This window comes from Gorilla gorilla, chromosome 13, assembly GCF_029281585.2.
Source record: "Gorilla gorilla gorilla isolate KB3781 chromosome 13, NHGRI_mGorGor1-v2.1_pri, whole genome shotgun sequence".
In the NCBI taxonomy this organism is placed as follows: Eukaryota; Metazoa; Chordata; class Mammalia; order Primates; family Hominidae; genus Gorilla; species Gorilla gorilla.
In genome coordinates, this window is record NC_073237.2 from 119,397,068 (window position 1) to 119,423,052 (window position 25,985).

The 25,985-nt window shown below is 36.9% G+C and overlaps 2 protein-coding genes and 1 pseudogene across 11 annotated transcripts in view; 2 read left to right on the forward strand and 1 right to left on the reverse strand.

Annotated features, from left to right (window-relative positions):
* RABGAP1 (RAB GTPase activating protein 1) overlaps positions 1 to 25,985 on the forward strand; it is a 171,659-nt gene that overhangs the window by 97,492 nt on the left and 48,182 nt on the right. The window contains exon 1 of one of the 9 annotated variants that reach the window (XM_019033941.3): positions 777 to 4,841. The exons of the other annotated variants lie outside the window; for them this stretch is intronic. Within the exon in view, the coding sequence (XP_018889486.1) occupies positions 4,623 to 4,841 (219 nt within the window). The 5' untranslated portion in view covers positions 777 to 4,622. Of the gene's footprint in view, positions 1 to 776; positions 4,842 to 25,985 lie in introns of those variants that run through there. 9 annotated transcript variants of the gene reach the window in all.
* LOC134756908 (small ribosomal subunit protein eS25-like) lies at positions 453 to 829 on the reverse strand (annotated as a pseudogene).
* On the forward strand, positions 4,754 to 25,627 carry GPR21 (G protein-coupled receptor 21). Of its 2 annotated transcripts, none has more exons than XM_063696774.1 (2): positions 4,754 to 4,841; positions 5,270 to 25,627. In XM_063696774.1, exon 2 carries the CDS (start codon positions 5,666 to 5,668, stop codon positions 6,713 to 6,715), a length of 1,050 nt encoding a protein of 349 aa, XP_063552844.1. In that variant the 5' UTR covers positions 4,754 to 4,841; positions 5,270 to 5,665; the 3' UTR covers positions 6,716 to 25,627. The 2 variants fall into 2 exon arrangements, with proteins under 2 accessions (XP_063552844.1, XP_055207842.1); XM_055351867.2 differs by having other exon boundaries at positions 4,757 to 4,841; positions 5,364 to 25,627.

Sequence of the window (25,985 nt, forward strand, 5' to 3'; positions counted from 1 at the left end):
CCATAGTCCATACTAAGTGTAAATAACTTAATATTATATATTTTTTTGCTTATTATCTGTATTATCAGGCTTAGAAAGATCACTCTGTTACTTGGGCTAGCATGGAGTAAGAATAATTGCAGCGAGACCCGTTAATAATTCAGGCAAGAGATAATTTCAACTTGGATTGGGGTGTAGTGGCAAAGGGATGGGGGAAAAGATGCTATTTAAGAGGATTTCAGAGGTAGAATCCTTGGCACCCACTTGATGACTGAATGAATGTGGGAGATGAGGGCGAGGGAGGAATAAAAGATGAGTCAAAGTATCTCAAATCATTTTTGGAATGACAGTTACATAAATAAACTCACATCAGCTGCACTAAAATAATATGTTAATTAATCAATGTTTAAAGCTCATTTTTTTTTTTTACTTAATAAAGTTATTTTTCCAAATGTAGAGTTGCTTGGACCTGTTCATGCATCTTCACCAGCAGCTGGAGCATCTCTGCCCTTGGTATTTCTGGTGTAAATTACTTGAGCTCTGTGCTTTGAAAGCAGTTTGATAAGTCCTTTACTAAGGAGCTCCAGAAGGGCTGCCCTGGCCAGGGAACCTCAAATCTTCAGTCTCTTAGAGACCACAACTGGAGTTATAAGTTTATAGTTGGGAACTTCCTTACAGAGTTTGTCATATGTAGCTTTGTCAAACAAGACAAGGTATTGAGCTTGTCCCTAACTTTGCCTTTGGACCATTTCTTCTTTTTGGCCTTGCCCCCGGGTTTGTTCACTGGGTCTTTGTCTTTCTTGGCTGACTTTCCAGTGTCTGTCTTCTTCTTGTAGTCCTTGGGTGGCATTGTGAAGCTCGGAGAGCAGTGGCGAACACTGCAGCCTTGCTAAGATGTCAGACAAAAAGTGAAGCTCATTTTTACCAAATAATAAGTGGTAGTTGACACTAATGCCCAGAGGTGAAGCTTAGGAATTTGAAGAACTGAGATAATTTCTCATCTACAAGTAGTTAAGTCTCTGAATAGGTTGGGAGAAAAAGAAATATAATTTGAACAGGTCTTTTCCTTTTTTTGTTACATTTCATTTCTCGTTCTGCTTTTCTTTTTAAGCCTGTCATTTTGTTATTTTAATTATTTTGGCTTTTAAAGTTGTTTTAATTTCATTAAGTTGAACCATATAGAAGTTGGCATGTTTGCAGTTCAGAAAGTATTTAGCTAGCAATGAAATGGTTAAGTATCGGTAAGTTCGTAATTATATTCTTGTTCTGTAAGAGGTTTTAACTGACATTTTGGGAGTCCATTTTGAGTTAGATTGAGTACCAAAGACTGTCTGAAGGAATGTTGCTCTGATGGCATAAGAACAAGTGGAACAGAGCCCCATGAAGTAGACAACTTCAACCCAGCATCATTCTATCTTGCTAAATCAATATGGTTCTGAGAGTATATAGAAATTTGAAAATTCAGAAAATATAGAAAGCTATAAAGAAGAAAGATTTTTTAATGAATGTTATCCCACCATCCAATAATAGTGTTGATTTTTAATGTATTTCCTTTTAGTCATATATACATAGAAAGTTACTCAGCCTTCAAAGTAAATATAGAGAGAATATATCATGAGACTGCATTATTTTATTTTTTATTGTATTTTTAAATCAGCATATAACATACATACTTATGAGGTATATAAAGATGTTTTGATACATATAGTATATACTGATCAGATCATGGTAATTGTGCACATACCCATCATCTCTAACATTTATCAACATTTATCATTTCTCTGTGTTGGGAACATTCAGTAACCTCCTTCTAGCTATTTGAAACTACATAGTATTAACTGTAGTCTTCCTAGAGTGGTATGGAACACTAGAATGAGTCTATGTTATGGTTAAAGACCAAATGTACATATGGATTTCTGTAAGGATACAAATTTATAGAGCCTCCCCAAGTTGTTAATAAATTGTGTCTTTTGAAGAAAATGTTTTTCTTTAATCCAAAGCAAAACATTTAATTCCTGATTGATTCAGTTAAATGTGGCTATTAGTCTTTTTTTTTTAAGTTTCTTAAATGAATATTTTGATTTTAGCTCCTAGAGTGGTTTCACTAAAATAGAGACAAAGTTGAAAGAACTGTTACTGTACTAATGGCAGTAATGTAACAGCTTGTAGTTTTGTTGCAATTTTATAAATTTTGAATTCTTTCAAATTTTCAGCCATTGTATCGTCTGTTTTTATCAGCGTAACTGTCTTGTTTTATACATGGGAAACCACAGAGAGAATAAGTTACATGCCCAAATTCACAAGTAGTAGTAGAAAAGCCTAGACTTTTGACTTTGGTGAACACTTTTTCTGTTTATTGAAATACAGCAGTAACTCTCAAAAATCACTCGTTTATTCCGTATTTATTAAGGTGCTCAGTAAATATGGTTTAAAAATAAAGTCTATGGCAAGTATATAGAAGTAATCTGATTTGGCTGGAGGGCAGGTTATTTGGGGGAAGTAAAACAATTGAGATCAGACTAGAAAGGCAGTAAAAGAGCCATTGACTCTTGAACAATGGGGTACAATAATAAAATGTACATTTTGGATATTTAACCAGGCAGAAAAGAAAAAATTAGAAAAATGAACAAAACTGTAGGTTTAGGTGGTAATCATCTTCTATGGTAAGTGTATTAAAAATTGAAAGGAGGAAATGCATTTGAGAACTATTGTGGAAATACATTTTCAGGACTTGGTGACTCAGAACTAAGTGCTTTGAGGGAGAGAGTGGTCAAGGTGACTGATTCCTAAGTTTCATACCGGAGTGCCTGGGAAAATGTTGGAAAAATACAGAGGCTTATTTGGTGGGAAAAAGGTTTTTGATTTTAGACATGCTGTGGTTGAAATCTCTACAGGACATGTACAGGACATCTTCCATCTACTGGTGGAAAATGTGTGACTAGCAGGCAAATTGTAGATGGAAAAGGGAGCTTAGGAGTGAAGTCAGGGCTGGAGACCTAGGCAGAGAAATTATTTATGTTGAGGGAATAATTGACGCCATGTCATCATTCCTTCTTTTCAGCTACCTTCAGTGCTTTGTATATGCATAGCCTCAATGTATTTGAGTAATGTGTGACAGCACTGTATTCAGATAGCTGTTGTATGACCTAGAACTGTATAGCCTCAGTAAGAGCAGGCCCTTCAGGATTCAGAGGAGCGCAGCCTTAAGCATTTCAACATGATGGGCAGGAAAACACTGGCTCTTTAGGAAGGCTATTTTAGTTGTAGGAGCAGAAAGTGAGTAAAGTTATATACCCCCTCTGTGCTAGGTGTTGGTAAGCCTTTTTTATATACTTTATTTCTCAACAACCCCTTTTATATACTTTATTTCTCAACAACCCCGTGAAGTAAGGAGTGTTGTTCTCATTTTACAGATGATGAAACAGAGGCTTAAGAGAGGATAAGTAATATTAGAGCAAGAATTTGAACCTGATTATTGTTCCTTCGATGCTATTGGTCTTTTTACTGTGCCACACACTTCGCTCTGTTTCCCAATAAGACCTGTCAAATATTACTATCAGGATTACGGTTAAATAGGTTTTTTATTTTGGGGCTATGGCCGTGTCTGGGACTGGCCAGACAACTGCTGCTGCTTCAGATTTAAAATGTAATTCATTGCATTCTGGTTATGGGTGGCCATTTGTCTGTAATAAGAAAGCATGTGTATAAAATGAATAAAAATGAAAGTTGGATCACATGTTTTTACTCAGTTGCCTACCTCTTGGAATGCTTTCAAATGCCGGCATTTGTTTATTGTCTTTTATTCTGCTGGATACTTTCAATTAATCCTTCTAAATAAAGATACTAAAATTACACATTTTCATAGCACCCAACTCTGTTAGCTGAAAATTGTCATCATTTATGACATTACCAGGAAAACCACAATATAATATAATACAGTTTGCATTGTTTTAAATAGGCAGAAGCAAGATTGTATATTCTAAGATACAAAGGCTTATTTGTACCATGAAACTTCCTGTAATATCCATGCCTGAGTAGAAGGTACATTTACTTTTCTATCTTTTGTTTGTATTCTTGTATACTGCTCAGCAAATTAGAAGCAAGAAATGCATCTCAAAATTATAGCGTAGTGTCAAATATGGGAACAGTGTAATTTATCTATGCTATTTGTGTAGTATTCAGAATGGGAGATACTTTATTTTTCTCTTGAAAAAGTGATCTTAAAGTTTCTTGGCCAATATTCAGTGAATCATGAGAGACAAAATTAATGGTGAATAGCCTTCTAGCTAGAACTTCTTGTGCAGCTGAATTATGATTCTCAGTTGCCATACGCCATACACTTAAAGGAAGTTAACATACTTCCTTTCTTTAATATTGCTCTTTGTTCTTTGGGAAAATGCCGTGAGAAAATAGAATACCCCTCTGGTAGTGTGTTTCAGTCTAATTCCTGACACCCTGTTCTGTTACTACCCCTTCTCCTTGCTAGCAGCCTGAATTCTGCTTATCTACTAAAAGGGGGATTCCAGACAGACGAGGAAACAGCCTTCAAATGATGCACTGCAGGCATAGCAAGCCATTCCCACACTGTGCAGTCTGGAAATCAGGGCACCTCTCTGACGATGAATTCCAATTAGTTGCTAAAGATGCCAGAGTGTGTGCACGTACAGGCTTTTTCTTTCCCCTCCCCCTTTCTTCCTTTTCCCAAGCCCCCTCTTCTCCCTGTTTCCCCTCCTACTCCTTTATCTCCTCCCTCCGTGTCTCAGTTCTGCAGTACGCGGGTTGAAGCACATTCCTGCTTTGCAAGGCTTTCTGCTAAGGATGTATTGTGGCTTTTGTTTGGATTGCAGCATGCAGAATTACAGGTAACATTCTGAAATTGAACTAAACAGTAAATTCTGTTGAAATGTTTTCAAAGAGGCAAAATATTATATTGGAATCAATGAAGAAAGTAAATTATCTTGGCTAATTTTATTAGTGGTAATTTTAGTGAAAGGTTTTCCTAAATATTATAAGCAAATTCCTTTTCTCCCCCGTCTCAAATGAAAGGAAATGGGGGTAAATTAATCTGACTGTGATTGGTTTTGTTTTATGCTGATCTTGAAAGCTTGATGTTGCTGCTGCTCCTCTATACAGTACAGATCAGTTGTGTGGGGTGCTATTGAGGGTAGCTGTGAATAGTGGTGCCAGTAGGGGTGGAGTGGGAGGGATGATGCCAGCCTGAGCTAGCCAGGTTCTTTGATTAGGGCATTGGATGTGAAATGTAAAATGCTCTCTCCTTTTCTTCTATCAGCTGTTCAGAGGAGACTCATTACAACTCCTGCTGAAGCTCCTAATCTTCTTCCCTTCTCTTCTACCCTTTCCCCCTACCCTCACTTGGCCTGAAGACGTTCTCCCCAGAGTTTACCTTGCTCCCCTGGTGCTATGTGTATGGTGAACCTGGCACTATGGCCGCGTCTGGGACTGGCCAGACAACTGCTGCTGGCTCTCCTTATTCCAGGAAGGATGTAAAGGGGAATTGCACTGCAGGCAATGCACCAGAGCAGCAGCATCAGGAGCTTGGGGAGTAAGGCTCCTCTGGCATTATTACACACATGCAAAGCTGACCGCAATGACAGCAGCTGCTTCTTTGAACTGTTGGCAGCAGCCAAGCGGCAGCATGAAGTGACAGATCACTCCTGAGCTCAAGATGAACTCCACCTTGGATGGTAATCAGAGCAGCCACCCTTTTTGCCTCTTGGCATTTGGCTATTTGGAAACTGTCAATTTTTGCCTTTTGGAAGTATTGATTATTGTCTTTCTAACTGTATTGATTATTTCTGGCAACATCATTGTGATTTTTGTATTTCACTGTGCACCTTTGTTGAACCATCACACAACAAGTTATTTTATCCAGACTATGGCATATGCTGACCTTTTTGTTGGGGTGAGCTGCGTGGTCCCTTCTTTATCACTCCTCCATCACTCCCTTCCAGTAGAGGAGTCCTTGACTTGCCAGATATTTGGTTTTGTAGTATCAGTTCTGAAGAGCGTCTCCATGGCTTCTCTGGCCTGTATCAGCATTGATAGATACATTGCCATTACTAAACCTTTAACCTATAATACTCTGGTTACACCTTGGAGACTACGCCTGTGTATTTTCCTGATTTGGCTATACTCGACCCTGGTCTTCCTGCCTTCCTTTTTCCACTGGGGCAAACCTGGATATCATGGAGATGTGTTTCAGTGGTGTGCGGAGTCCTGGCACACCGACTCCTACTTCACCCTGTTCATCGTGATGATGTTATATGCCCCAGCAGCCCTTATTGTCTGCTTCACCTATTTCAACATCTTCCGCATCTGCCAACAGCACACAAAGGAAATCAGCGAAAGGCAAGCCCGCTTCAGCAGCCAGAGTGGGGAGACTGGGGAAGTGCAGGCCTGTCCTGATAAGCGCTATGCCATGGTCCTGTTTCGAATCACTAGTGTATTTTACATCCTCTGGTTGCCATATATCATCTACTTCTTGTTGGAAAGCTCCACTGGCCACAGCAACCGCTTCGCATCCTTCTTGACCACCTGGCTTGCTATTAGTAACAGTTTCTGCAACTGTGTCATTTATAGTCTCTCCAACAGTGTATTCCAAAGAGGACTAAAGCGCCTCTCAGGGGCTATGTGTACTTCTTGTGCAAGTCAGACTACAGCCAACGACCCTTACACAGTTAGAAGCAAAGGCCCTCTTAATGGATGTCATATCTGAAGTGGCTCAGTTACGGGGTTCCCGTGTGTGGTGTGTGTGTGTGTGTGTGTATTTTATCTCTTAAGTATTCCTAATTCACTAGGAAATCTGGGACAGAATACTTTGACTCTAAGCAATAGCATACAAATTATTCGTATGGATACCTTCTAAGTTTGTAGAAATGGTTTTCAAAAGTGCTTGTGAATTAGAAGACTCAAGATCATGAAGACAAATTGCTCTTGCTCTCAATTTTTGAAATGTCTTGGAAATGACTACAGTTCTCAGATTTAAAATGAATAAAGCCATATCTAACACCTCTTTCCAGCTGGCATGACTGAACCTGAGTGTGAAAAGCTTCAGCATTTTAAAAAGTCATCATTTTGTTGTCACTTTCTGGGTTCTTTCCAGCTATTTGGGCTTCATGTGCAATTGATTTCTTCTAACAGGGAATAGTAAAATATAAATGAAAAGGTTTTAGAAATTACTTTTTATGTATGCCAAAGCATAACTACACTGCAAGTTTCAACACTGTCATTTAGAAAGCCAAATGTTCTGTGTTTTATTCTCTTGAGAGAATTCTCAGTAGGGTGAATAATGTGAACACATAAACATTAATTTTAGAATTTTACAGTGAACCATGAAGCAAAAGTACAATCAAATTATACAATTTATGAAAAACTGGGCTACTTTTTGTGCCATGCTTCACAGAGATCTAAAGATATGTGTGCATAGAAGTAATCGTGTAGTACTTTTGCCCATGCCTTTGTGTTATGTCTATATTTAGAATATCTGAATTGTTAGATTTCTCTTTTACAGCAAAATGTGCTTAAGCTAAAAAGTAATTCAGTGATAGGCTGTTGGCTGTCCATTTTATAATGGTGACTATATACAAAAATGTGTCTTTAATATTGTCTGTTCTTTCTATTCAAAGACTTACGAAATATTAGAACATCAGGGAGAAGGGTGTCGGTCATAAGCAACTGAGTCAGAAAGTATACCGTAGTATACAGATTGTTTTTTTAAAATACAAGGGAGTTGAGACATTTTCTTTGTGGTTAAATGGAATCAACTAGTTATTTTTGAAAAGTATTCTTTCATTTAGTGCTAAGGAATCCACATTTGAAGAGGAGAAGGGGAAACACTTAAGTCTCTTATTGCTATTTTCTCTCTGGAAAAAAAATCCTTTGGCATACAGTTCTTAATGGTCTTTTTTTTTTTTCCTGCCAAAGTACTAGAAAAACCTATAGGATTTTATAATTCTTCTATAGAATTATTATTGAGAGTTATGTGTGTTTGTATGTAGTAGTGATGTTTGTTCTTAAAAGTGATTATCTTTAGAGCAAGAGGTTTATTTTTCTAAAAGGAGAGAAGGAATTCCGGCAGCTCCAGGCACGAGAGTATTTCCTCTACTTTTCTGCTGTTCTGGAAATGTTCTGGAAATCTTCAAGGGACTTACTTGATCTCTGCCTTTGGCTAGAGGTTGTAATCTGAATGCGACAGTGGTGTTCAGTGAGATGGAAGATGGAAGAAACCCAGGGGACATGGGTTAAAGTGGATTTCTGAATCCAAGAAAGGACATGGATATTTATAAAGCAGGCAGATAAGCTTTGGTTTTCCATCATGATGCCAGTGTTCTTACGATTTTAGGCTTTAGACATCAGCTTGATTTTAACCTCAGTTGTGTTCTATTTAAACTTTTTTATTTTAAGTGACTAAGCATTACATAAACATTCAAACTTCAGATTCTGGGTTTTTCCCAAAGCCTTGCTTGCTCTTTATGTTTAGTGTTAGCAAATTTTATTCTAAGCTGCTTCAAAATTTAGAACTCATACTGAAATTGCAAGTTATGTTAGAAATGGCTTGGTTAAATTGCCATTTCAAATGGGAAACCTTTTCTGTTAGATTCTGAAAAATGGTTGTATATATTTTCCCTTTAAGTGGTACAGATCTAAAAAACCAAAATTTACCTTTTTTCATATATGTTAGAGAATGTAACCTGTTCACATTTGCAGTTTGCTTATGAATTTTTAGTTTAGAAAATATGGCAATTTTAAACACTTAATTTTTGTTGAAAAATTGATATTAAATCAGTAGGTTTGATCTTATTTTGTTGTGTGTGTATGTGTTGGGAGAGAGGAGATGCTCCTGGACACAGTAGTGTCCTCTTTAGTGGCTGGGGGTGTTTTCTATGTGATATGTTTGGAAAGTTCATGTTTAACTGAACTTTTCATCCTGGCATATTTAATGCAACATTTGATGATATTTAGTTTAAATACCAGTCTGACTTCAAAAAAAGTGTATTTTTAGATTCAGTTACCATGGCATTGGCAGGATAGCTCATTTAACTTTATATGGCATGTGACTGGTATCAGAGGAAACATATACTTTTGGTGATTATGTTGAAATTATTTCATAGTAAATTTTAAAGTAGGATTATACTGATGTTATATTTGTAAACTAGTTGTATTTTTTAATGCAGTGATTTCAGTGAAGGTGGTTTTTTCCCCCTTAGAGTAGAAAAGCAATTACAAATGGACTAGTGTGCTCAACTTTAGTGAGAGCATTATCCTGACACTAGATTGGATATTTGCGTTTTTTTCACGGGCCTATTGACTCTTACTCAAAATTCCATTTTGGAAAAGGTTTTCTTTAAGCTTTATTGCTAGATAAATTCTTTTCAAGCCTTTTATAATGGCTTTTACTTTTTACTTGAATAATGGTCTCAGTATTTTAAGGATTGGGAAAACTTGAATTTTTTTTACCGTAAATGCATTGCCCACCTCCTTGAACTTGAAAATGAAGCAACAGGGTTAGACTCCCAGATGGCCCAGATGGTGGAGTGGTTTCTAGGAGGGTTTCCTCAGCTTTTCAGGTTTGTTTGAAAAATCTGCACGTTGACTTGGTATAGGAATTGTCTTAATTTCACTGAGTATGTTTTTGTTTCATAGTTGTTGGTGAAATTATCAGCAAGCCAAAATTTATTGTTATATAAGCAAATTTTGGGAAATTTAAGAATGGGAAAACTGTGGCATTGAGATTTTTTGAAGTCCTCATAAATCATTTTGTGTGTTGACTTTTGTGTAATTTTTTTCACTTCAGGTTGAAGAAAAACTAAATATTAAGTATTTATATTAAATTTATATATTATTAATATTATGTTGCAGACCTTGGAAATATTGTAGACATTTCTTATGGCTGTAAACAAGTCATTTGGCCTTTCTTCAAAATTTGCGTGACAAAAGGGCATCATATAGTAAAAATGAAGTTGGAACTGAGAATAAAAAGATGTAGGCTTCTGTTTCTAATTAAGTAGTTTTGTAAATGAGGGCAAGTCACTTCTCTAAATGCTTAATTTCTCCTAGAAGGAAATATTGATCCCTTCATACCTCATAGGGTTAGTTTGGGGCTTGCATTAGATAATAGATGTGAAAGTACTTTGTAAATTGTAAAGTGCTTTGCAAATAAAAATCATTACTGTTATTTGTATCTGCCATTCTTCTACATGTAAGGAAGCCATACATCATGATGTGTTCCCCCACACTTTGATCTTTGAAGCTCAATGCTACACCACTACTCTGTGCTACTTAGCAATCCCAGACTTGAGAAGAGAAGCAAAATAAATGCTCATCCTCCTAAAATGACAGTAGCCTTAAATTCAACATAAAATTGCTTTGATTTACTTCCTTTACTTGTCATCAAACTCTCTGAAGGCAAGGGACAGTGTCTCTTATCTGTCTGGTTAATATCTTTATCCCCACAATCTGACCCAGGACCTGGCTCAGAGCGGAAGTTTTAGTAAGTTTTATAGAATGAATAAATGACTCTGTAATTATTGCATGTAGTCACACCAGCCTTCTCCCTTCTGTAAGGTATTATAGGGCAGTGATGTTTGAAAGGTAGTCCAGAGCCTCATAAGCAACCTTCCATTTGGTCTAGGTTATTCTAGATTTTAAATAATAAATAATATCTCTTTTTGGTATCAAGAGATTAATGTGGTAATGTGAGTCCTCTATATACTTAGATAACTTTGCTTCTGGAAACTGTGTAGCTTCGGCCCAGAGAACTTCAGGCAGTGCTTTCAAATTGCCAGTTTTTCACAGAATGGATTAGGAAATATGTAGTTGGATCACACCTTCTTGGCTCTGGATCCAGATAAAGCTCTGTAAAACTGGTCACAAGGCCAAAGGAACTATAGAAAGCCTTGATGAAAGAAACTTCCTATGTGGTTTTGCTTTGTCTCCCTTTCAGCCTTTCCCAGTTTTCTAGCTCTGTCTTTCCTTCTTCCTTCCTTTTCTTACCTCACTATTGGTCATGTATCCAGAAAGAAGTATTTCCTTGATACTGCCATAGGGTATGGAAAATTGTATTATGTAAGAGCAGTGGCTTTTAGGGAAAGTTTAAGCAATCAAGAAGCACTTATCTAGTAAGTTCTGCTGTGTGCCAGGTAGTATAACTAGCCTCAGAGAGGGATCAAAGAAGGATCATTCCTTTCTTGTAGAACTATATAGTCTTTAGGTGTTTCTTGTGGAAAAATTCTGTGATTATCTGTCTTCCAGGGAGCCTCACTGTTCTCTACTTTATCTGGAAGAATGTACCAAGGCTTCCTGGTGGGCCACCCCCACAGCACTGTTTTTTGTGGGGTACAATCATATGATGCTGGTATATAAAATCATGTCACTTTATTAGTTTAAGAAGTAGATGCTGGTAATTGAGAGCAGTCTTCTCTATTAGCAGATATTTATGGGAAGCCAAACTGTATTCAGAAGCTTGCTTGGTGGGAATGGAATCTCAGAACATGGTTCTGTAATGTGAACATTATTGAGATCATAGTAAAAGATGAAATCATCCCTGCTTCCATTATCGGCTAACCTACCTTCTCATTGACATATTACGGTATTTCTTTAGTTCAATTAACTTCTGTTACTTGTCTTTTAGTCAGATTCCTTGCAAGTCTTGGTAGTCTGCAAGCCTGCAACTCATTCTTTCTCTTTAAGGTGCTTTTTATATCCCCAGCCTTATCTTTTATCATAAAACATACTAGTTTTATGATTTTTTATTATTCAAAACACATCTTTGTTTTTTACGTTAGTTTGAGGGAGCCGCTCATCTTAGTTTTCATGTAGTTCCTAGTTAGAAAAGCAAAATACATGAAACTACCTATAAAAATTAATAGCATCAGATAATTAGGGATGTGATATTCATGTCAGATAATGTCTAGCAAAGGAGGCAGGGAGAGGCAGATGAGTTGGAAAGGACCTTAGGAATCATTTGGTCTGATTCTGTTATTTTGCAGAGGAGAAACCAGCCCAGTGGCCACTGGGTTATCTATTTATGGTAATACCCAGACTTCATACTTCCTAATCCGTTGCTCTTTTCTAGTATATCATATTGCTTTTGCAGAGGAGTTGGAATTTGACTTGACTCAGCCATGCCATGGGGTGGGCACATGTGTATGTGTGTAATTCTAAGGGTAAGAAGTGTGAGCAATAATATAAATGTTAATTGAGACTCTTTATGTTTCAGGAGAATTTTATAAACTTTATGTTAATACTTCCAACACTGTAAGAGCTAGTGACTGTTATTAATCCCATTATACAGATGAAACAGATTTTGAGGTGCCAGAGTCAGACAGCTTATAAGTGGAAGATCTGGGATTCAAACCTAGGACTTCCTGACTCCAAAGCCTATGTTCTTGCCTTAATTTTTTCTTACATTCTACATTTAATTTTCACAGCAGCCTATCAGGTAGTTATTTTGAATTTTCCTATTTTGTAGGTGAGGAAACATAGGCTTAGAGAGGTTAAGAAGCTTCTAAGGTTACATACATAGTAAGTGTTATGATTCAAACCCAATTCTTTGACTCTAAAGCTTGTGTTCTGTACCATTATGTAAGCCTAGGCTTTAGAAACATATGACAGACCTCCTGCTAAATGTAGCAGATTGAATATGCATATTTCTGTTAACTCCACTATAAAGAATAGCAAACGTATAATATGGATAAAAAGAAGGAGAACAGAGATGATGACAGACAGTGATGCCAGCAGAATTTTGGAATATGGAAATTCAGTGGATGAGTAGTAACTGACTCAGCAGAATCAACAGAGCTGCTTTCTAAAGTCAAATGAGGAAGAGGAGCAAAAAGAAACAGCCTGATTCGTCTATTGACCACAGTAACTACTTGGGAATTGGATTGCTAAGATGCCCCTATAAGCATAGAGACTGAAAAACAAGAATTGATAGAAGCTGAAAAACAGAATAATTGATAGAAAGTTTATATAAGCAATATTTAGACATCATCACCCCTTACTCCTCTTCCCCATCCCACCTGAATCCCCATCCCAAGCAGGCAACTGGTTTTCACCATTGCAGCAGAAGGTGGGAGATTTACTCTTTGGAAAAGCTGAACCACTCTAGATGCCAGGCATAGCTGAGAATGGAACTAAAGGTGTGCTTTGTTGCAAACATGACTGCTATAAGAAAGTCTGTGTGTTAAATAATCAGCCCCCTTAACACACTACACTCTCAGAATGTTCTAAGCAGGATATGAGAGGAGTGTATTCTGGGGGCTGACATTTGAGGGCTCAGAAACAAAATAGCCACATTCCCTGCCTGGTCACTTTAAGGTGATGCCCATCAATCAACACATCCCACCCATGCACACAGAGCTCACAGTTTTTTATTGCTTCACTTTTAATATTAACAGACAGCCAGAGATAATTGCACTTTTGAGAAAAAGTTCTCACATAAAGTACAGAGCCCAAAACAATCAAGCAAATGACAGAAATCAGAAGAAACAGAAAGAATGTAGGTTGCTCAAGAAAACAACCAAAAAACCCAACTGTAACTAACATTCTCAGAGAAGATTTTGTATCCATTAAAGCAGGGGAGAACAGAGTGCAGTAAAAATGAATAGGAAGAGAACAAGAAAGAACTCTTGCAATTTAAAGTATAATAAGTTTTTTTTTTTTTCAGTAAGCAGGCTAGAAAATGAAGTAGGCCAGATAGTGAAAGAAAAAGGCAGAGAGACAGAAAATAGATGAAAAAGCAAAACAGTCGGAGGTTTAATCAGGGAACCCAATAGCTGACTAACAGAATCTTCAGAAACAGAATAGAGGAAAAGAAAGGAAGAAATTATTAAATATCACAAGAAAATTTTCCAGTGCTGAAAGATACGTGTTTTCATAATGAAAAGGCCCATTTCAGTGTAATAAAAAGATTCACATGATGGCAAATTGTTATAAAATTTCAGAACAATGGGGATAAAAATTCCTAAAAGCTTCTTGAATGGGGTGGGGAGGGATGGTGGAGTCTAAACATACAAAGTATAGGGATTTGAGTAGCAGAGGACTTTTTGCCATAATAAAGCTAGAAGATAATGGGTAATAGCTTCAGAATTTTGAGGAGAAGTGATTTCCAATCCACAATTTTATGCCCAAACTGTCATTCAAGTGTGAGGGTAAACTAAACTCATTTTGAGGTCTGCAAAATCACAAAATATTCACCTGCCTTAACGTACTTTCTCGGGAAGTTACTGAAGGATATGCTTCTCCAGAATGAGGGAGGAAATAAATAAAGAGATACAGAATCCAGGAAACAGGGTCTCTGACACAGGAGGATGGTGAAAACAATTCCCACAGGAAGGAAAGCTCTATGAAAGCAACTATGCAGGAGACCTAGAGAGCAGCCAGTCTAAATAGGAGCAGGAACAAAGAAGGCACTAGGAGGTATGTCTCTAGGAAAATATAGTTGGGATTTTCACCATGGTGAGAAGAATTTAGTTTTGTGAGATTTTTAGGGGAAGAATTGGTGATAGATACATAGAAAACCAAGGAAAAGAAAAAGATAGGCAATTAATAACTTCAGAAAAAAATAGAAAATTGAAGAAAGGAAATAAGATCGTGACATACTCTGATTCAGTTATGTGTTGCTGTGTATAGTTTGGTGTTTAGCCAAAAATGATAGCAACACTGTTGACAGGGTGAGGGGAAGGGAAGTGTTTTGGGGGTGAGGGGAAGGAGGGTGGGTGTAACAGAGCTACAGTAGCATCTTCCATAGTGTAAACTCTGAAACTGATGTCTAAAGTGGAAAAACCCAGAAAATAGCAACTTAAGCATTTTATTCAGAAATATGAATTAAAAACAAACAGCTTTAAAAAAAGGAGAGGTGAAAATGGTTGCCTCTAAGGAATAGGGTATGAGGAGTAAAGGGAATTTCATTGTAAGCTTTGTACTGTTTGACCTTTTCACTTACGTAGGTGTATTATTTTCTTTCTTTTTTTTTTTTTTTGAGACGGAGTCTCACTCAGTCACCCAGGCTGGAGTGCAATGGCGCGATCTCGGCTCACTGCAAGCTCCGCCTCCCGGGTTCAGGCCATTCTCCTGCCTCAGCCTCCCGAGTAGCTGGGACTACAGGCGCCCGCCACCATGCATGGCTAGTTTTTTTTTGTATTTTTAGTAGAGATGGGGTTTCACCATGTTATCCAAGATGGTCTCGATCTTCTGACCTCGTGATCCGCCCATCTCGGCCTCCCAAAGTGGTAGGATTACAGGCGTGAGCCACCGCACCCAGCCAGGTGTATTATTTTCTATGAAAAGCGTAGACCACATTTAGGAAAAGAGATGTATTTTAACAGAAGTAAAGGGAAATCGGGAAGGAGACCCAGGTATAGAACATTACTGAAATAGTAAATGGGGGCATAATAGCACTATTTTACCTATGGTTCTTTACAAAGCCATTTCCTATTAATTGTCTCATTTAATCCCCCTAGAAGTATAGGCAAAGTTAATATTGTCCCTCTTTTCCAATTATGGGAATGGAGTTTTGGGTCTATAAGACCTTTTTGGTTTCCAGTCTGCTGTATCACTACGCCTCCATAGGTGTCTGTTTGGAACTTTTCAGATTTTGTAATTTTGTTTTTTACCAAGAGAAGACAGAAGGTGCTGGAATGCATCCTTCTTTGACATCGTGGGAAGGAATATAGGAAAACACACGTGTGTGTGCGTGTGTGTGTGTGTGTGTGTGTATGTATATGAGTATGTGTGCTGGTACATGAGTATAATACAAGACATGGTATTGTGAAATGATGAGAGGAATGCAAAATGCCATGTAGTGTTCAAAGGCAAGGAGGTGCCTGTTAAATAGATTTCCTTAGAAGGCAGTGTGAGAGATGGGCTAGGCTCAGGGTAGAGTAGAATTCCTATAGTCTGATTCCTCTCCTCACCCCAGACACCCTCCTTGAATGAGATTTCGTAAAGTATCCAGCTGGACAGAATTAAAGGAACCCAAAGGATCAATAGACTAAAGACTGTAATGAAGTGATCTACAATTTAACAAACAATATATGACATGAGAAAGCCCTTTGCAAATTAAAAAACCTATCTTTACAAGAAATTATTATGATTGTAGTCACTTAATGAAAGATTTGTTGGCTTGTTAACAAAACGACTGAATTAGCTTTGAGCAAAATATAAAAGTAATCATATTTTCAAAGTAAAGTTTTAAATTCTGTGTCTATCAGCTTTCAGCAAATACTTACTGAGTTGAATTGTTAAGGCAATATTTTGGGGAGAAAGACAAAAGTTATAGCATTTAAATAGCATTATTTATTTTGAAAATTTCTTCCAGAAAAACAGAGGAAACCTCCACTGCCAAAGCCATTTATTTTTAGCTAGACCAAAAAATAAAGTTTAAGAAGGCCATTTGTGGGTCTCTTGTCTTTATTGCCTCTGGGGAACTGAATCAGACTAAAGCCTTTTTTCATTTATAAAAGTTCCCCTTCTTCGTGGTATGTATTCGTAGGAATCTAAATCATTCCTACTTAAGTTTTGTTAACATTATATATCATTAACATCATTTTATAATACTGAGGATGTGTATTGTAGCCTATAGAACACTGGAAATAAAGTTAAAACAAAATGTAGATCCTAGTTCTGGCAGTTAATTAGGTAATCTTAATCTGTCTGAATGTTAGAAGGATCTTCATCTTTGAATGAAGATGACAGCAGTATTATAGGAGTTGGTTTAAGATCAGTTGCATATTATGTTAATAGTAAGGCTTTTAAAGTTGTCACTGTGATTACTTCGTACTCTTGGATCATTTTTTTCCTCTGAGATAAAGAGGAAGGTAGTGAAAAGAGCATGGATTTTTGGAGTCTTTGGCCCTTGGTTTTCTACTCTGCAAAATGGGATAATACTACCTCATTAGAATTATTGTGAAAATTAGGTACTATCATATCTAAAGTATGTAAAATTGTACTTGGGGGCATTGTAGGAACTCAGTAAAAGATTTCAGCTATTATTTCTTTGCCACACAGAGGTCAGATTCTCCCAATGACTTCCAGGTCCTGCAAATTGGCACATACCATCAGAGGAAAGGCCTTGGGTGAATGTGGAGTGGCCTGGTGTGCTTCCTTCTCTCAGGGTTGGTAAATCCCTTAAGTACTGCCTTGATAGTTAGCTCCAGTTCTTCAACTGATGTTTTATGTATTTTGTCCTGCTTTTGTAATACATTTTGCAGTAGGGTTAGTCCTATACAAATCTCGGACATTAAGATACACATACAATACTTGGATGTACTTCATCAAGGGAATAATAAGTCATTGGGGTTTACGGTAAGAATTTTAAATACTTCAGGAGGTGGAAAGGAAATTTGAGGCTGAAGCGGTAAAGAGGGGTCACTTTAACCAAACTTTAAAAATGAGTTGGTCTTATGCAGAAAATACAATTTTGGCAGCTCCTATTTTAGGCTTAAAAGGCCTGATGAAGGGGGGCTGTTTATATACTTAAGGAATAAGGAGACGGTGTAATGTGTAGTGGCCAAAAGTATGTGCTTGAGAGGCAGACAGACCTGGGTTTGAATCCTAGCCCTGCCACTTACTAGCTGTGAGACCTGGGGGCAAAGTACATAATCATTCTTAGTCTCAGTTGTCTTAACTAGTGACACTGTCTCATGTGAGTATTGTAAAGATTAAATGAGCTAATGCATGTGAAGCTCTTAGCATAGTGCTTGGCATGCAGTAAGCACTCAGTACATGTTAGCTGGTACAGCTGTCTTGTGAATAGGGTAGTATTGATGAAGCAGAAGTTTTAAGTTGAGATATAAGGGAGAATAAATTCAGAAAGATAAACTGGTGATAGCTGGTCTGGAATACATGGCTAAGGGATTTAATTCTATTTAGGAATTGGAGGTAGACTTAAGACTTCTGAGAAAATGAATGACATAAATATAGAATCCTCAAGTGACAGAGCTTAGAAGATCCCTTAGCAGGCATAATCTGGACTCCTACTTTCACAGACAGGGAAAGAGAGACCCAGAATAGTGACAGAGTTAATTATTTGCAGAACTAGGACTAGAATCCAGGTATTAAACCTCCTTTAGACTCAGTCATTCCACTAGAATAAGTCCAAAGGGTTATTCAGCATTTGTCAAGTGCTTAGAAAATAGGAGTTTTCAGCAGGTTTGGAAAAAAAGGAAACAACTGTTCAGATTTTGGTTTGTGTTAAGTAAAATCAAAGAATTGTCTTTCCATTGGTACTTTCAGCCAAACGAGTTAAGATTTTCTTTCAATACTAATCAAAATGTTCTCTTGATCACTAGTAACAACCTCAGAAATGTTTGTTCGAGGAGGTAAAAAATAAATGGGTATTTCTAGAATTCCTTCATTGGTATTTATAATTGTACTGCTAGTGAGTTTGAAGGGTAAAGTTTTTGCTTAAATAAAATGGAAGATCATAAGTTGTCTAGTAACTTTTAAAGTAGCTGTTTCCCAAGAATTTTAAATAGGAAAATATAAAAAGTTTAATTCTAGGAGAGTCCTTTAAGGCATTACTACATAGATACTAATATACTTTGCTTGGGATTATTTCCTATGTGCTGATAAGTTTTAAGTTTTTTAGTTAATAGAAAAAGATCTGGTTTACTTATAGCTTTATACTTTACTTCTAAAATAAGATAGCTTTTAAGTATTGTTTTTTGATACTTATTAAGATTCTTCCATAGAAAAATTAAAATCTTCAATATGATTTTTCTTATATGTTGAGCTCAAGAAAATATTTTTGCCTAAAAGCTTTATAAAAATTCAAAATTAAAATAAAGGACTGAAACCTCAGAATATATACCTGTAGCCTTTGAATATGGGTGTGAATGCAGACCTCTTACGGAATTCTTAATGCAGTGCAGCAGTTCACTGATGGAGGTGTTACATGACTGGTATCATTCAAACACAGATTTTCATTTAATATTTGTTAATTGTTATAAGAGCAAGAAACTTCCATAGAATTAAATATATCTAGCCATTTTACAGCTGCTGGGTTTTTTTTTTTTTTTTTTTTTTGAGACGGAGTCTTGCTCTTGCTGCCCAGGCTGGAGTGCAATGGCGTGATCTCGGCTCACTGCGAACCTCCGCCTCCCAGGTTCAAGCGATTCTCCTGCCTTAGCCTCCTGAGAAGCCGGGATTACAGGTGTGCATCACCACGCCCAGCTAATTTTGTATTTTTAGTAGAGATGGGGTTTCACCATGTTGGCCAGGCTGGTCTCGAACTCCTGACCTCAGGTGATCCGTCCACCTTGGCCTCCCAAAGTGTTAGGATTACAGGCGTGAGCCATCATGCCCAGTCAACTGCTGTATATTTTTGCTACTCAATAGACACATTTAAATCTCTGATTTGAGACTTATTTCAGAAGAGAAGCTAACTTTGTAAAGTAAAACTGAGTATTTGTTAGCATTTTGAAGCATTTATAAGCATTTTCTTGGAAATAATTTAATCCATTGATTCGATTATTTAAAAATATAACTTGAGTAATATGAGACTTGGTCCTCTGTGTGTGTCTGTGTGTTGTATGTTATTAGTAGGTGATTTTGAGAAGATTTTATCCATAGCATACAACGCTTTACAAAATCTTTAAACAAATAGTACAAGTCAAACAATACAATACGTATTAAGCTGTACTAAGAGAGCATTTGATATGCAGTTTACTTGGTAATAATACAATGAAATAAGTATTTGGAAGTTCATCACAGTTATCAGAAACATTTGTTTGGAATATGACTTTGCATATAATAATTTTATGTCTTAGTTCACCCATAAATTACCTTCCCCCTTTGACTATCACCACCTCTTTAATCAAAATGATATTTTGTGTGTTCACTTTTGTCAGGTAACAGTACTTGAGTATTTCCTGCTTCTTGGGCCTCTCCATGATGGATTGCTGTGAAGGAGAATCAACAGTAGCAAACCAGGAAAAGGTTGACAGTGCAGTTAGCATTTATGTCTTATCTATACATGATTTGGGACCGTTTTGCCAAACATTGAATAATTTTCCTGTGGGAAACTTGAGCCCTAAAAGGAAATGAACATAGCTAAAAGGCTGCATATCACATGGGACTTAGATTTATTTTTAGAATGGCACTATAATGCCATATTTGGATTGAAACAATTTGATAGCAGTACAATATTTCATTAAATAAAGAGCCATCTTTTCTGAGGAAGTCATCTGCTTTTCTATTTCAACGTGTGGTATAGATTGAACATAATACTTTCATTCAGCTAATATAATTCTAAAGTATATGTTAAAGTTAGAGGAGCTTATTTGGCAAACATTTCTAGAGCCAGCTTATTGAGTCTGGTGTAGTAAAGGTTCTGTGACAGTTCAATGATTACAGCATGTGGTGTTTCTTGTTGTTGTTGTTGTTGTTGTTTTGTATGTTTGGAGTAAGTTGTTTGGAGGGGAAAAGAGTAAAGGGAGTAGAGTCATTTGGAATGTTTATACTATTTTTCTTGAAATGGATGAACTCCTTACTAAATTAGACAATGATAATAGAGAAACCTAGATGGATTTTTGCTTCTGAGAAATGATTTTGGAAGAAAAAAGATAATCAGCAAAGGTATTTAATATTGAGCTCTACAGTGTTTTCATTAGTATGGTTCATAGGCTAAAAAACAAAATACTCTTATTGTATCACTTATGTTTCAAGTATCAGTTTTTCTGCCACCTGATTTCTTTATAATTTCATTTGGTTTAAATGTGATGTTCATAACATTCAGGAGATTTTTCAACTGTATACTGTCTAATTGCAGATCCCCGACAGGGCATTAAGTCCCAAACAGGAAAACTTGCCAAATACAGATTTTGTCCCTTGGCTTCTCTCCCAAGGTGGGAAATATGCCAGCATCATAAATCTCAAGTCTGTTGAGAAAGAGCTACCGCTGATATACCAGGCCTTAAGCCACCAGCTTTCCATGCAGTATTTCATTTGCTTCTCATAAACTGTGAGGCAGGGACATTGCATAGATTTTATAGATAGGTATGTTAAGGTTCAGATTAGTTAAATGACTTGCCCAAGGTCACACAAATTAGTAAGTGGGAGAGGCAGTACCCAGAGACAGAACAGCCTGGCCTTAGACTTTGTGTTCTGTTGGTTGCATTGTGATCTAAGTAAAGCACCTAAAGTCCATCATCTGCATTCTTTGTCAAAAGTCCAACTCCAGTCTCCACACAATTATGACCAGATTCTGAAATGCCTTTAGTTACCTCCATGTTCATGGGTATCTAATTCCAGTCTGCTCTGTGTGATGTGTTGGAGCTTTAGAGTAGAAATTTTAAAGCATTAATTACTGAATACCTAAACAATATGTCATGTATTTAAATGTATAGAGATCAGTTTACTATTTCTTTTTGGTCCAGGTTTTGAATTGTTATTGTTAATCAGTGGCAGTTTTACTGCAAGTATGGTTTTTGCCTTCAAGAGCAAATCACCAGGGTAAATATACAAAGCAATATCTACACACAAATCCAACTTCCACTAAAATCCCTGCTGTTGCATTGGTGTGGAAGAACAGCACCACAGGACAGAGAGGTCCCATGGTTCCTAGTTGAAAATACTGACTTAAAGGGCAGTGTTGCTAGTCATGTAGGGACAAGTAAAAATGTGTTTGTTTTATATAATTACATTCTTCAGAGCTAAATTAAGATGAAGATGTTTTTGTATTGTCAGTGTTAAGTGAGCCCACCAATCGATACCTATTTCTATAATTCTTACTGATTTGACTATGTAATTGACTTTGAGAGGCTTTAATTTGTTTGATACAAATATACTATAATTCCTATTACTGATATACAGGCTATGAGGTCCTGTATTATGTAAGATTGAGCTGCAGATTTGATTCTGAGCCTCCTGAAGGCCGAAGCAAAAATGAACATTGGATCATTTCCATGGGGAAAAAATATGTATAATTTTTTAGGAGAAACGGTTTTTTGATGGGGGCACTGAGTAAAGTGGTAGATGTCCTCACCACCATGAAATACAAAGTTTCAAAAGCAGGGTTTTTTTTGTTTGTTTGTTTTCTTTTTTTTGACAGGGTCTTAGAACATGCTAATACCACAACTTAGTGAAGGTAGTTCTGTGAAAGGCCAAGATATTGTGATCTAAAAATGTATCTATCTGGTGGTCAGCCTTGAAGAAAAAAACTCAGAACATTTAAAAGAATACTCAATTTTTTTTTTTTTTTTAGGATCTGAAATGGTTAAGATACATGCCCCCAGTATTCAGCGACTGTGCCTTTTCTTTTTCTTTGAATAACTTACAGAGGAGCCACATGTTGTGATTTTATTCACCTTGTTTTTTTTTTTTGAGACGGAGTTTCACTCTTACTGCCCAGGCTGGAGTGCAATGGCGCGATCTTGGCCCACTGCAACCTCCACCTCCCAGGTTTAAGGGCTTCTCCTGCCTCAGCCTTCTGAGTTGCTGGGATTACAGGCATGTGCCACCACACCTGGCTAATTTTGTATTTTTAGTAGAGATGGGGTTTCTCCACGTTGATCAGACTGGTCTCGAACTCCCGACCTTAGGTGATCTGCCCGCCTCGACATCCCAAAGTGCTGGGATTACAGGCATGAGCCACCACGCCTGGCCTCACCTTGGTTTTATGTTTAAGAGTGTCATATATTTCTCTGGCTACATGTTACTAGGGCCTTTAGTTATTTCTGTTTTTCATAAACACTGAGCAGCCTTCATACAAGCAAGCATGTTCAAATGAGTAAAAAGGAAAGCTTATTTTCAAAGTCTGTGTCATACCAATTTTAGTTATAAGAGTCTAGAAGAGAAAAGCATTTTATTTTATTTTATTTTATTTTATTTTATTTTATTATTATCTTTTTATGAGATGGAGCCTTGCTCTGTCATCCAGGATGGAGTGCAGTGGCGCAGTCTTGGCTCACTGCAAGCTCCGCCTCCTGGGTTCATGCCATTCTCCTGCCTCAGCCTCCCAAGTAGCTGGGACTACAGGCACCTGCCACCACGCCCGGCTAATTTTTTTTTTTTTTTGTATTATTAGTAGGGACGGAGTTTCACCGTATTAGCCAGAATGGTCTCGATCTCCTGATCTTGTGATCTGCCCATATCGACCTCCCAAAGTGCTGGGATTACAGGCGTGAGCCACCACGCCCAGCCACAAGAAAAGCATTTTAAAAAATATATTAGAAATTATAACTCCAACTCAGTACTGATAAGAGAATATTTTCACTTTTACAATATGTTCATTTTGATTAAGAAGGTGAGCTAGGAAGCCAGACCAGCTGGGTTCCAGACCTAGCTTCCCACTTTCTAGCCAAGTGATTTAACATTTTTCCTCATTTGTCAAGTGGGGGAGATAATAGAACCCACTTCAAAAGGTTGTTAAGATAGACCTACATGTTGTTACTTAAATAATTATTTTTAGGTCTGTGAAAGTACAGCTGGCAATAGAAAATTTCTTTTAGATCTTTTAGATAAGTGGCTCTGAACCTTATTATGTGTCATACATCCTTTTGAGAATTAATTTATTCAGTAAGTTTTTATCGGGTGCCTACTTTGTGTCAGATACTCTTCTCTGGGCTTAGAGATATACGTGAACAAAACAGAAATCTCTGTCTTCATGAAGCTTAACATTCTAGTGAATATGTTTAAAACCCTGAGCACTCTTCTGAGAAAAATGTGCACAAAACTTTGCATACAGGCTGGGTGCGGTGGCCCACGCCTGTAATCCCAGCACTTTGGGAGGCTGAGGTGAGCAGATCACTTGAGGCTAGGAGTTCGAGACCAGCCTGGCCAACATGGCGAAACCCCATCTCTACCAAAAAAAGAAAAAAAAAAAAAAGAAATTAGCTGGGCATGATGGTGCACGCCTGTAATCCCAGCTACTTGGGAGGCTGAGGCAGGAAAATCTCTTGAACCTGGGAGGTAGAGGTTGCAGTGAGCCAAGATCACGCCACTGCACTCCAGCCTGGGCAACAGAGTGCGACTGTGTCTCAAAAACAAAACAAAATGAAACAAAAAACTTTGCATACAGAGTCAGATAATTTATGGAAACCCATAAGTCTGTTTATTAAATCTCAGGCTAAGAATACTATACACACCTTTTTATTTTGTCATAATTCTTGTGAGGCATTCCTTAGATGGGTTCAGTATTTAATTTTAAAAGACAAAGCTATTAAGAGAAAACATAATGTTACTGGGTTTTTTTGTCACTTTTCTTGGCTCTGTCACATTAGAAGTGCTTGAGATGTGACATGACCAATTGAATAACATTTCCAGATTTTGCAGACTTTTGTAGGACCATCTTGGTTTTACCCAAACATAAGACGTCTGTTTTCATAGGCTTAACAGTCTTATTCTCATTCTTTATTTTGCTCAGTTCTACTTCCAAACATATGAAATGAAATGACAAATGACATGAGTGCTATGTAATTAGGAGAGAATTATTTTACCTCAGAGAGATTTTTCATCCTCATTTATTTTATATTAAGCATAGCACACTTTCAATTTCATTTTCCTTCTTTTGAATTTTTATCCCATCTGTTTAGGGGATTTTAAAAACTTAGTCTTTAAAATGACTTCTGATAAGCAGTAGCTGACTTTTTTAAAAGAAAATGTAACCAAAAATTGTTACTTTATTCCTGTGAAGTATATTGTAAAGATAGGACATGGTATAATGTATTGGAGTGGGTTTTGGTGGTGTTTTTGTTTTATTCTGTTTTCTTAACTATTACATGATGGCATTTAATAAAGCATCTGTAACATTCTGGATTAATCTTAAGAAGAACTAACTTTTTCTTTGGGCAACAAGCTACTCTGGAAATAATAATTTTCCCTATGCTGGTTATTTTTCATGGCAGCCTTCCACTGCATTTTCTTTGTTTGGGTACTTTCTTTTCTTCCTGCCATTCTTAGCTTTCTATTTTTCAACTTGAGTTTACAAAAGGATGTGTATTCAAAGGGTTTCCTACAGTTCCCAGTACCTTGTTAATCCTGAGAAATTACCCAGTGAGCCAATTCTCACAGTAAGGTATAAAAATAGTCATCCAGAAAGATTACAGAATGTGGTACCACTGTGGTTTTAACTAATGGAAGACTTTTAAAACCAAGATGGGGAGAAGAAAACAGCACAAATGTTACTATTTCCTTAGATTTTTATCTGCACAATCTATTTTAGGAGAGCCTTCAAATTTAAAAAAGTAATAGAGCTTCACCACTGCTTTATTGGATACACTCAAAGATCATCATAATTGGGGACAAGAAAGAAATCACCTGCAAATAAATCACAAGAACAGAGCCTACCTGTGATTACTATTGAGCATATATCCACAATGTTCATTTAACCAATTTTATTCCATAAATTTAGTCCAGCATTTTATTGAGTGCTTTAATAAGTTCTGATGTGTGAAGTTGGGTGGCTTAACTTCTCTAAGTCTGAATTTCCATATTGTAGAATAAGGAAGTAATTAACCTTTTTTTATTTTAATAAACTTTATTTTCAAGAACAGTTTTAGATTTATAGAAATACTGTAAAAATAGTACAAAGAATTCCTGTATACTCTGTTATTAACTCTATTATTATTACCTTGTATTATTATGGTACATTTATTATAATAAATAACTCAATATTGAGATGTTGTTAACTAAATCCCAAACTTTATTTACATTTCTTTAGTTTTTATCTAATATCCTTTTTCTGCTCCAGGATTCCCTCCAGGCGAGTGCACTACATTTAGTCCTCATGTTTCCTTAGGTTCCTGTTGACTATAACAGTTTCTTAGGCTTGCATTGTTTTTGATGACTTTGACAGTTTTAAGGAATACTGCTCAGATATTTTGTAGAATATCCCTCAAGTGAAATTTGTCTGATTTTTTTTTTCATGAAGTCATGAATTTTGAGGAGGAAGAACACAGAGGTAAAGTGCCATTTTTATGACATTAAGGGTACATGCTGTCAGCGTGACATCACTGTTGACCTCAATCATCTGGCCAAGGTCATCT

Bases quoted from the DNA above. Each gene is read 5' to 3' on its own strand.
- GPR21 (XM_063696774.1), top strand. From the start codon at position 5,666: ATGAACTCCACCTTGGATGGTAATCAGAGCAGCCACCCTTTTTGCCTC.